Raw genomic sequence first — 11920 nt, 5'->3', positions numbered from 1 at the left:
GCTGCCGCCGCCGGCGGTAGCCAGCCAACGCTGGCTGCGAAACCGGCCGCGCCCGGCTCCAGCAAGGTGTCGGAGGGCACGAAGGTCATCGTCGCCGGCGGAACCAAGTCTACCCAGGGCGAGACTGCGAAGGTCCGGGAGCTGCCTTCGCTGGGGAAACGCGTTGCCGACTTCGGCACGAATATTAGCGTGGACGACTATTTCGTCGGTAAGTTTTTTTTTGACCGGTGGTACGTTGCAGGGTCGGGCGAGGGGCAAATGGTTGTTGTCCCGCCTGCGGTGGCAACCACGGCGTCAACCGCGGTGGTCGGGGCGAAGGGTGGCGCTTTCGACGCAAGCAGCGAGATTTCGTCGGCCGCTACCGTTAAGGACGAGGCGGGCACCATGTCCCGCCGGCTGAAGTAGCTGTCGCAGCAGCTGTCGCGGCAGCTAAGTCAAGTAAGTTGAGCTGGACTTTGGTGTTTGCCGTTTTCATGGGGATTGTGGTCTCATGTGTTTCTGTTAGGCGGCTGACTTCGCCGACCGCGTGGCGTCGGGTGCCCTCACTGCAGATGTGTCTGCCGAAGTCGAGAGACTTCGGGCGCAGCACGCGGACGCCGTCCGGGAGAAGTCGGCCGGGGAGAGCAAAAGTCGCAGGCTGGCGGAGAAGGTGGCTGCCCTGGAGGCCGAGAGGACGGACCTCCGGCGCCAGCTGGTGGAAGAAAGGAGGGAGGCCAACCAGGCCATTGCCGAGGCGTAGGCTGCGCAGGCGGAGGCCAAATTGGCGCGGGCGGAGGGAAGTCTTGCCAGCCAACGCGCGGAGGAATGGGAGGTGCGGTTCAACGCTCTGCGCGGCCGCGTGGAGAAGGCCGAGGCCTCTACGCGCTCGGAAGTGGAACGGACGCGCGCACAGCTCGTGGAGTCGTACCACGACCTGGGTGCGCGGACTGCTGACTTCGAGGTGCCCGACCGAGAGGCGGGCCTTCGCTTCCTCGAGTGGTTGCAAGAGGAACTGCTGGTACTCCCGACCCTCGTGGAGGGTTTCATGTCCTTTGCCTCCCTCGTCACTTGCGAAGGGGCCATGAATGCGCTGTCTCGCGAGGGTTGCAGACACTTCGAGGTCTTCGACCAAGCTGACGAGAGCTTTGAACGCGAGATTTTTAAGGCCGAAGACCCAGTTGTGAAGCAGTCAGCGGGGGCACTTTTTGATAGGATGTGGGGGCGCATGGTCGGGAGGCTGTCAGGGAGCGATCCGACCGGGCGAGGGAGTAGGTGATGTTTATTGTTTTGCTGTGGTTTGTTGTGCGTGGGTGTGTGTGGTGTTTGCTGAATGAATGTGCTTTTGGTGCAGATGGAGCACGCCGAGGACGTCGAGGACTTCGGAAGTCTAGCCGCCGCGCCGCCCGAGGCTGCGGAGAGCAAAACGGTGCTGCCCTCGGATGCTGGTGAAGGCCCATCGGACACGCCCGTGCCTGCTGCTGCCGGCGAAGACCCTGCGGTGGCCACTGTGCCGACAGCCAAAGGCGCCCAGGCGGTGGCGGCGGAGCCGGCTGTCGAAGGCCCTACGGCCGCGGTCGCGGCCTCGCCCTCGCAGATGGCTAATAGTTGAATGGGTGCAGGGGAAGCTGTAAATTTTGTCTACGTGTTACTGAACCTCGGTTGCTGCGCAGGTTCAGGGTTGTGGGCCTGCGCACGCAACCGCTACTGAAAGTGCTAATTTTGTGGTGGCTTCGACCGTGGTTGCGGAAAATGATTCAGATGATTCTGTGTCTAAGTTTTTTGAGTCTGATGGTTCTGGGAGTTCGGTGGTGTGGACGGAGGAGTCTTCAGATGAGGATTTGGATTATTTTGCGGCATTAGATGTGGCTGCGGCGGAGACTTCTCCGTGTGTGATGGATGCTGAAGTTCCTGGTCCGAGTGCTGGGCGCAGGCGGCGAAGGGCGGTGGAAAAGTGTAGGGTGAGTGAGGTGGAGGGTGGTCGTCTTCGTGTGGACAGGGCTGGCAAGCGGGAATTGTTGTCCTCGACGGCTGGGGTGAGCATAGGTGAGGGGGAGTTGTGAAGTCTTTTTGAGGGTGAGGAGCTGAGGATAATGTTGTTTAGCTATAGAGAGATGGGTATCATCCCGAAAGTTGAACCAATGTAATGTGTGGTGCCCTCGCTGCACGTATGTGACTATAATTTGTATGATGAGGTTTTGTGCCTTCGCTGATCCGGCTGTGCCCGTAGGGGACTTGTGCACTTGGTCTAGCGTGTTTATTGTGCCGGTCCGACTGCGCCTGTAATCGGTCTTTGCGCGGATAGTTTTTCGATGAAGATTTTTGCACAAATGTAATGTGCCTTCGATTTTGTGCACTTAGGCGACTTTTGCACGGATAGTCTTTTGAAGAAGACTTCGATTTTGTGCACTTGTTGTGCTAGTCCGGCTGCACCCTTAGGCGACTTTTGCACGAATAGTCTTTTGATGAAGACTTCCATTTTGTGCACTTGTTGTGCTAGTCCGACTGCACCCTTAGGCGACTTTTGCACGGATACTCTTTTGAAGAAGACTTCGATTTTGTGCACTTGTTGTGCTAGTCCAGCTGCACCTTAAGGCGACTTTTGCACGGATAGTCTTTTGAAGAAGGCTTCGATTTTGTGCACTTGTTGTGCTAGTCCGGCTGCACCCTTGGGCGACTTTTGCGTGGAGTGTCGCACGCGAGGGTAGCCAGCGCTGCCCCTCGCGGTGACTTTGTAATGGTCGAATGCCGAAGACCGTCGATGCGGTCTTTTTTCGACGTAGATTTTTGCGGGGGATTTTTTGCGTGTATATTACATGGCTCCGCCTCGTTAAAAACCTCACCCCCGGGAGGAAAAGAGTGCGGGCCAGAATAAAACTGTTTTGCGAATTACAAGGGCGAGCTGGCCGTGAGGAGTCAAACAAAAAATTTGCGAAGATTATCAATGTTCCAAGAATGCTCTAAGTCTTCGTCGGATGGCGTTGTGAGCCTGTACGCGTTGGGGGACGCCTTCGTCTTGACGATGAAAGGGCCCTCCCACTTTGGCTCTAGCTTGCCCCGGGACTCTGTCCGTGCTGTCCGGACGAGTACGAGGTCTCCTTCGCTGAATTCCCTCGGGATGACTGTGTGGTCGCGCCATGCTTTTGTTTGAGCTTGGTATTTGTTTAGAGCTGTAGGGCGAAGACGCGGTCTCCATCGATGAGGTCCTTCGAAGTAGGCTCGTCCACGTCGGGGACGGCTGACGTGACTGTCCGTGGTGACCCATGTTTTATTTCTTGTGGGGTCATGGCCTCCGATCCATATAGAAGGCGGAAAGGGGTGAACCCAGTCGACCTGCACTCAGTCGTGTTCAGTGCCCAGACCGCTTCAGGTAACAGGTCGGCCCACTTGCCTTTTTTGTCGTCGAGGAGCATTTTCTTGACGGCTGTGAAAATTTTACCATTGACGCGTTCCACAACTCCGTTGGATTGCGGGTGGTACACTGAGGCGAAGGCGAGCTTGGTGCCAATGGAGAAGCAGAAATCCTTGAAGTCTTGGCTGTCAAATTGCTTGTCGTTGTCAACTGTGAGTTCGGACGGGACTCCGAAGCGGCAAACAATGTTTTGCTAGAAGAATTTATGTGCAGTCTTCGATGTTATCGTGGACACAGCCCTCGCCTCGATCCATTTGGTAAAATACTCGACGGCGACGAAGGTGAACTTGAGGTTCCCCTGGGCCGTGGGTAGGGGTCCGACAATGTCCAGGCCCCAGCGCTGAAGAGGCCACGTGTGGGCGATTAGCTTTGTGAATTGCGAAGGGCTTCCCGAGCGTGGAGAAAATTTCTGGCAGGCTTCGCAGGACCTTGTGACCCGATTTGCGGCACAGATCATGGCGGGCCAGTAGAAACCTTAACAGATCACCTTTGCGGCTAGGGCCCTAGGCCCTGCGTGAGAGCCGCAAGTCCCGCTGTGGACTTCGCGCAGAATTTGGACGCCTTCGGTCTCGGTGACACATTTAAGCATGGGTTGACTGACCCCCTTCTTGTAAAGCTGGCCTTCAATTAGTGCGAAGTCCCGGCTTCGATGTTTGAGGCGCTTGGCTTCATTGATATAGGTTGGATGATAGTACCCCTGCAGGAACAGGGTTATTGGTGCCCGCCAGTCTTCGGTCATGATGAGGTTGACTATGCGGTGACCCTCGCTGTCATTGGTGATTTGGAGCCCCTCTGGGCTGCGGACGGCTGGCGTGCCGATGACATGGTAGAATACGTAGGAGGGCAGGGCCTCGCCTCTAGCGGTTGCCTTGGCCAATGCGTCGGCCTCCTCATTCTTGGCTCGGTCCACATGCTGCAAGGTGAAACCTTTGAATTGCCTCTCGAGACTACGGATAGCCGCGAGGTACTGCATAAGTGCGGGGTCCTTCGCTGCGTAGTCTTTCTCGACTTGGTCGGCGACTACCTTGGAGTCTGTTCTGATGATGCAGGTGGTGACACCAAGTGCCCTTAGCTTGCGAAGGCCGAGGATGACAGCTTCGTATTCTGCTATATTGTTAGTGCATCTGTCAGACTCCAAAGCAAAGCTGAGGCGTGCTGCGTATCTGTGCTTGACCCCTGTGGGTGAAGTAATGACTGCAGCGGCGCCTGCCTCCGCATGGCACCATGCGTCGTCGCAATGGATTGTCCACACCTTCTCTACGGACGGGTCCGGCTGTGTTATTGATCTGCGGTGCAACCACAGCAAAGTCTTGATCGAGGTCGCGACCATCGATGTTTTGGCGGCGCTCGCGCGCCCTTTCCAAGGATACCCGGGCGTCCTCTCCCGCACGCCTGCGGTTGAGCTCTGCCCGGAGGTCGTTGGTCTTTGTGCCCCTTACTGAGGGTGAGCGTACCGATGCTGATGCCTCGTGTTGGCGCCGGGATGACCGCGTCTTCGACCTGGTCGAGGTAGAATGCGCCATACTGAGCAGTCGGTCGACGTCGTCCCGTCATTGCTTCATGGCTCCTGGTGAAGCCATGGAGCTTGGAGGGTGTCACAACAACTCCCTGGCTGCTGATAACGTCCCCGGAGACGCCCTTGATGGAGTCCGGGACGTTTGCGCTACCGTGTGCTGCCGCGCAGCGTGCACAGCAGGAGTGACTGGTGCCGGGTGACTGGGAACCTACAGTGTGGAGGAAGCAGCTTCTCCTTCCACCGCAAAGTTAACCGAAGTCTCGGCGCGGTGCTCAATGATCTGCACCATCATGCTTGGGCAAGGGATCAAGCGAAAACCTAATGCCTAGGCCCCTACCTGGCGCGCCAAATGTCGGAGAGTAAATCTCCGGCCGGGTGGCGGAGTGCACCCTCCCTAAATCCTGAGATGAGGAGGGGCTTAGGCGTTTTGCTTGATCGTTAGAATGAACGGGAAGAACTCAAGAACACACAAGGATTTAGAGTGGTTTGGGCCGCCGGAGCGTAATACCCTACTCCACTGTGAGATGTATTGCTTGTGAGCTTGCGAGTCTAAGGTGTGTCCTAAGATTGCGTGTGTGTGCGTAACGTCGCATGCCTCCCCTTTTATAGCTGAAGGGGGGCATGCACAAAGGGACTGGGCCCCGACATGTGGGCCCAGGGACATAAAGAATATAGTGCTTGGAGTCTACTAATGTCTGTTGCCGAGGCAATCTTCTTGTTCCCTAGCGCCCGAGATCTGCGTATCCTTGGCGTGCGGGGGAAGCTTCTTGCGGGAGAGAAGATGAGTCAAGCGCACCACTCGTCATGGGCGCACTGTTTGCCCGCAGACCTAGCAGGCGCACCGCCTGCTGGATGACCTTGACGCCGCCTGCCAGTGGATGGGACGAGACACATTAAATGCTGAGAGGGCGCGTCGCCCGTCTGCACAGTGGCAGGCGGCGCGTCCTTTCCCCAATAAATGCAGGGGCTGCATGACTTCACGTCAGGTTCGGCCCGATAGCTTATGTCATGGGCCACAAGTGGTGGGTCTCCTCTTGAATGGGAAGTGGAGGGCAAGGCCCGGACACGTGTCAGCACCGGACCCCAGCTCATACCAGGGTCCTCCTTGTTCCGGGACCCTGCTGAGGTTCAGACCTATCCGGAGGCTCCGGACTTATATGTATAGGGGTCCGGTGTCCTTCTGCGGGGGTCCGGACCTACTGGAATGTGTCGTCTTTTCTTGCCACGTGGCACCCTTTGGCCTGTCCATGCGGTGGGGTCAGGCGTCGTCCCCCGTATGGCTAGGAGACGTCGCATGGGTGCGGCGTCTTCATGCTGTAGAAGAGGGTACCCCTGATTTAGGGTACCGACAATGCCGTACTGCTACAAAACAGCCACCCTCTCGCCTATGTGAGCAAGCCTTTGGGTGTCAAAAATATGGGTCTATCTGCTTATGAAAAGGAGTACCTCACCATTTTGCTCGTTGTAGATCACTGGAGGTCATATTTACAGCATGGCACATTTTTAATATTCACGGATCAGCGAAGCTTGACTCATCTCAATGAACAACGTTTGAAGATTCCTTGGCAGCAGCGTGTCTTCACTAAGTTGTTGGGGCTCCAATACCAGGTGGTCTATAAGCAGGGATCAACCAACAGGGCTGCTAATGCTCTTTCTCAGCGTCCTCATTCGCCTATTTCCCTCAATGCTATATCAGTGGGCACCCCCAATGGCTGTTAGATGTGGTGGCAGGTTACCATCAAGATCCCCACACCCTTAAATTGCTGGCAGATCTATCTACTTCATCTACCACAGATGGTCATTACAAATTGTAGAACGGAATTATTCGATACAAAGACCGCATTTGGATTGGCCACAATCCAACCCTACAACAACAAATCATATGTTCACTACATGACAGTCCAGTTGGAGGCCATTCGAGTTTTCCAGTCACATACAGTCGCTTGAAACATCTATTTGCTTGGCCAGCCATGAAGTCTGTTGTCCGACGGTACGTTCGTTCCTGTGACGTCTCCTTGCGTGCCAAGCCGGATCGATCTCGGTACCCTGGGTTGCTACAACCGTTGCAATTTCCTTCACATGCTTGGCAGGTATTATCCTTGGATTTCATTGAAGGACTTCCCAAATCTGGCAAATTTGACTGCATTCTTGTAGTTGTGGATACTTTTTCAAAATTTGCGCATTTCATTGGCCTTGGTCATCCTTTTACTGCTCTGAAGATAGCTCAAGTGTTCTTGGACAATATTTACCGCCTCCATGGTATGCCCTCGTCCATTATTTCAGATCGCGACCGGATATTCACTAGTGCATTTTGGCAAGCAGTGTTCAAGCTTTCGGGAACTGAGTTACGCATGAGCACATCTTACCATCCACAAATAGACGGTAAGACGAAGCGAGTCAATCAATGCCTCGAAACATTATTGCGTTGCTTTGTCAGTTCTCACCCGAGCCAATGGAGCAAGTGGCTGCCTCTTGCAGAATTTTGGTACAATTCCTCATTTCATTCATCCCTAGGTAAATCCCCATTTGAGGTATTGTACGACTATCCTCCACACCACCTGGTATATCCACTGCCGATGCAGTTCCTGTTTCAGACTTGCAGTCTTGGTTATCACAGAGGGAGCTGATGACCCATGCTGTCCTTCATCATCTGCTACGTGCACAACAACGTATGAAATTTCAGGCGGATAAACGCGGGTCCGAATGTTCTCAAGCTTCAGCCTTATATCCAGAGTTCAGTGGCTACTCGTGCCAACCATAAGCTCTCCTACAAATATTTTGGCCCTTACAAGGTGCTCCAACGGGTCGGCAGTGTGGCATATCGGCTATAGTTACCATCTTCTGCGTCGATACATCTTGTCTTCTATGTATCCTAGCTAAAGCCCAGTGTCAAATCTGCCATTCCGGTCAGTACTTCCTTACCTCCTACTAATATGGATATTCATGTGCCTATACAGGTGCTTGACTGACGCTCCATTTCTCGGGGCGGCCACACCGTCGACCAAGTCCGGGTGCGCTGGTCAGGCTATGATGCTGCTCTCGATACCTAGGAAGATGAGGTTGCTCTGCGTAGGGATGAAAACGGGTCGAGTACCGGATACAGATAGTTAAAAACACGAATTTTCGGATACGGATACAGATAGTTTTGTTCACGGGGCGGATATGGGTACTACCTGGTTGATGTACTTCCGGATACGGGTCGGATACGGAATCGTCAGTACCCGGCAACTACCCGAATTCCTCGGGTCGGATACGGATACCCGACCATCGGGTACCCGGACTCACCGTTCACATGAATGGCCCATAACTATTATTTGGGTTGGGCTGGTTGAAAAACATTATGTTGGCCTGCTAGTAGCCGGCTAGCCGCTGCCTGCCTACCTCACATCCTCACAGGCTCACAGTCACAGCCACCGCAGGGTGCCAGGGTTAGGGTCTTAGGGCAAAGCATAGCAACGGCGGCTGCGCAACAAGCAGTTCAACTCAGTACCTCGCCGGACGCCGGCTCACCCATCCGGCCATCCCCTGCCGGCTGACTCTCCCTGGTCCCCAGTGCAGCAAGCAGTTCACCAGAGCCGGCGCAGCAAGTAGTCAGGCAAGTCTCCATTTCTAGATCTCAACACAGGCAACTCTCCAGTTCCTTGGTCCTTGGTCCTTGGCGGATCCGAATCTCAACACAAGTACAGGTACGTCCAGACTCTAGAACTAGCTTTTGTAGATTAGGACATTTTCGGAGTATACTAGTATTCCATGGCATACATGTATTGTGCTCTCTCCTATCTAGAAAAAAAGATTAGGACATTTCAACTCGTATTATGTTTATCAATTATAAATTAGTTCCTGTTCTCTCAGTGTTCATGAGGCTTTTGTAGATTTGTTTGTGTTTAGCAATTAGTCCCTATTGCAGGTTGATTAACAAGGTCATGGATGATGGGATTGAGATCACTCAAGCTCCCAAGCTCCAACAACCACCAATGAGGTATGCTGTGACACTTTTTCTAATTTCTATAAGTTAAGCAGAGCATCAATCAATCTAAAGTGTGATGTAGTTACATATATTGATTTGCAGCGCCATGGATGTGGATGTGCAAGCTCTATGTGTGGAGGGTGGCGATGCTGGTAGGAATGACCAAACTACAGGAGAACATGAACATGCTATTGATGCCTCTATTGATAAAGATGATGCTAGCCCGCTTGTTGGAAAGAAAAAGAAATACATGGGTGTAGACCATCGTGTAGTCAAACAACGAACCATTACTCCTACAAGCAAGTCTAGGACATCGAAAGATATTGTTTTAGTGCAAACACTAGCAAAAGGTTTGTTTTTCAATTTTTCCAGCTAAGTTTCATCATGCTACAAGTGTAATTGTATATTAACAATTGTTTTTTTGTTATAGTTGTGCAAGGTGCAGACGCAAGTGCAAGTACAAGCGTGGCTGCAACAAACATAGGTGCAAGTGCCCAATGCCAAGGAAGTGTTGGAGACAATGAAGAAGAACATGACATAGACAAGAATGCAAAAAAGCTCACTTCATGGGTTTGGGAGCACTTCACAAGGTATGAGGTAGAGGTTCAGGAAGCTGATGGTTCTATTGTTAAGCAAAAGCGGGCTAAATGCCTAAGATGTTCACATAAAGCTAAGTCAGATAGTTATAATGGCACAAAGGCTTTTAGTAACCATTTAAGGATGAAGCATCAAGTTTTGAAAGGTCAAAAAATACTTAGTCAGAGTGGGGATGCCATAGCAACATATAAATATGATGAGAATGCTAGTGTGAGACTTTTATGTTATGCCATTATCATGCATGAGTATCCGTTTAGTATTGCTCAACATAGGTACTTTGTGAAATTCATCAAATCATTAAGACCATCATTTCCTTTGAAGTCTCGTGTTACTGTTCGTAAAGAGATCATGGAACTTTATAAGGAGGAAAAGAATCTATTGTATGCACAATTCAATAAACTATCATGTCGTGTTAGTTTTACTATGGATACTTGGACATCTATTCAGAACAAGTCATATTTGTGTGTTACTGCACATTGGATTGATGATAATTGGAAAATGCAAAAAAGGATTATCAACTTTATGCATGTAGAAGGCAGCCATGGAGGAATAAAATTGAGCGATACATTTTTTGCAAATGTGTTGAATTGAAACCTAGATAAGAAAATGTTTGCTCTTTCTTTGGATAATGTTGCTGCAAACAAGGTAGACATTGAGATAGTGATTGAAAATGCTAAAGAGTTGCTTGTATGTGATGGAAAATTCTTTCATGTTAGATGTGCAAATCATATATTGAATCTAGTTGCTAGAGATGGATTGTCATGCATTGGAAATGTCATTGGAAACATTAGACAATTTGTAACAATTATCAAAAGGTCACCTTTGCGGTTGGAGGCATTTGAGAAATGTGCTAAAGAATGTGGTCTAGACCCTAAAAAGGCCCTTTCCTTGGATGTTGCCACTAGATGGAACTCTACATATATCATGATTAGAGATGCCATTCACTATAAGAATGCTTTTGATCGTCTGGCTAAAAAAATAAGGACAAATATGGTCACATCAATTCTTCAAGCACTGATTGGTTGAATGCAACAAATATTAGCAAGTGTTTGAAAAAATTCTATGATGTCACATTGCTTTTTTCCGGCACTTCATATCCTACTGCAAATCATTTCTTTCGAAAGTTTTCTGAGATTAAGATGGCTATTGCAAGATGGTGTGATAGTAGTGATCTGGTAATTTGCACAATGACATTTTCTATGAGACACAAGTTTGATAAATATTGGGAAATGAACAATTTAGCTTTGGTAGTGGGAGCATTTCTTGATCCTAGATACAAACATAGGATGATTGAGCTATATATGTCTAAGATGTATGGCAGTGATAAAGATGAGTTAGAGAAATTGGTATTCATGAATGTTATCAATGAATTATTTGCATATTATTCAGCAGTCATCAATGCAAAATCAACCACAAAAGGTTCTAGTTCAAGAGAGAGTGAGTTTGTTCCACATAAAAATACTTGTTTGGTGGATGAGGAGGAGGAGGAGGTTGATCTTGATGAGTTGTATGCAACAACAAGCAATGACAAGAAGGTGTCAGAGTTAGATTTGTACATGAGCGAGGACCTAGTGAAGGTCAATGACAATGACACAACGTTTGATATCCTATCATGGTGGAAAGGGCAAGTCACAAATTTTCCTATTTTTTCTACCCTTGCTCGTGATGTGTTGTCTATGCAAGTGTCTACTGTTGCTTCAGAGTCTGCATTTAGTTCGGGTGGACGCATTGTTGATGCATTCCGTTCAAGGCTCAAACCAGAAATTATTGAGGCATTGGTTTGTTGTAAAGATTGGAAGATTGCTTCGGAGAAAGGTATTGTTATATTTATAGCTTTATGATTCACATCATCATTCATTACTAATAATATGTTTTCTATTAATTTCAGATTTGGAGATTGAAATTAAAACCTTAAGTGAAGCTATGAATGACGTTGACTTGGAGGATGCTGCTGCAATTGGAACTTGAGAAGTTAAAGTTCAAGTTACCATGGATGATGTTGAACTTGTTACTTATTGTTGTAATGTTGTGGAGCGAAGGTTTGCTGGTTGTTTGGTTGTTGCAACTATATTTTCTTATTTGCACTTCTTCACTTGAACATGTTAATTAATGTCAACTATCTACTATCTGTTATATACTTGTGGATTTGTGGATCATGCCTAAAATAGGGGACATGCTGCCGATTATTTTTTAATATTCTGGTGTTGGTTCCACAATGTCCTTGTGTGATTAATAACTTTGAACTGCATGATGTTAATTTTATAGGTTTCTTTTCCTACATTTGATCTATCATATACATGCTTATGTATTGCTTAATTTATGTGTTTGTTGGATGGTTGGGCAATTAATGTCATCGGTACGAACTACCCGACAACTATCCGGTACCTACCCGCGTAGTATCCGTTACTTACCCGCCCGGATTATTACCCGGTCCCGTCCTGTATCCGTCCCG

At 49.8% G+C, this 11920-nt stretch overlaps 1 protein-coding gene across 1 annotated transcript; it reads left to right on the top strand.

Moving 5' to 3' along the window:
* The first annotated feature begins 8827 nt into the window (after positions 1 to 8827).
* Positions 8828 to 10796, top strand: LOC103627294 (uncharacterized). Its single transcript, XM_020537755.1, has 4 exons — positions 8828 to 8883; positions 8974 to 9221; positions 9302 to 9392; positions 10492 to 10796. The coding sequence occupies exons 1-4, from the start codon at positions 8828 to 8830 to the stop codon at positions 10508 to 10510; spliced, it is 414 nt and encodes a 137-aa protein (XP_020393344.1). The 3' UTR covers positions 10511 to 10796.
* Positions 10797 to 11920: the final 1124 nt, after the last annotated feature.

This window comes from Zea mays, chromosome 5, assembly GCF_902167145.1.
Source record: "Zea mays cultivar B73 chromosome 5, Zm-B73-REFERENCE-NAM-5.0, whole genome shotgun sequence".
Classification (NCBI taxonomy): domain Eukaryota; kingdom Viridiplantae; phylum Streptophyta; class Magnoliopsida; order Poales; family Poaceae; genus Zea; species Zea mays.
Note: the sequence above shows the minus strand (reverse complement) of the source record. Positions and strands in the feature narration are given on the sequence as shown.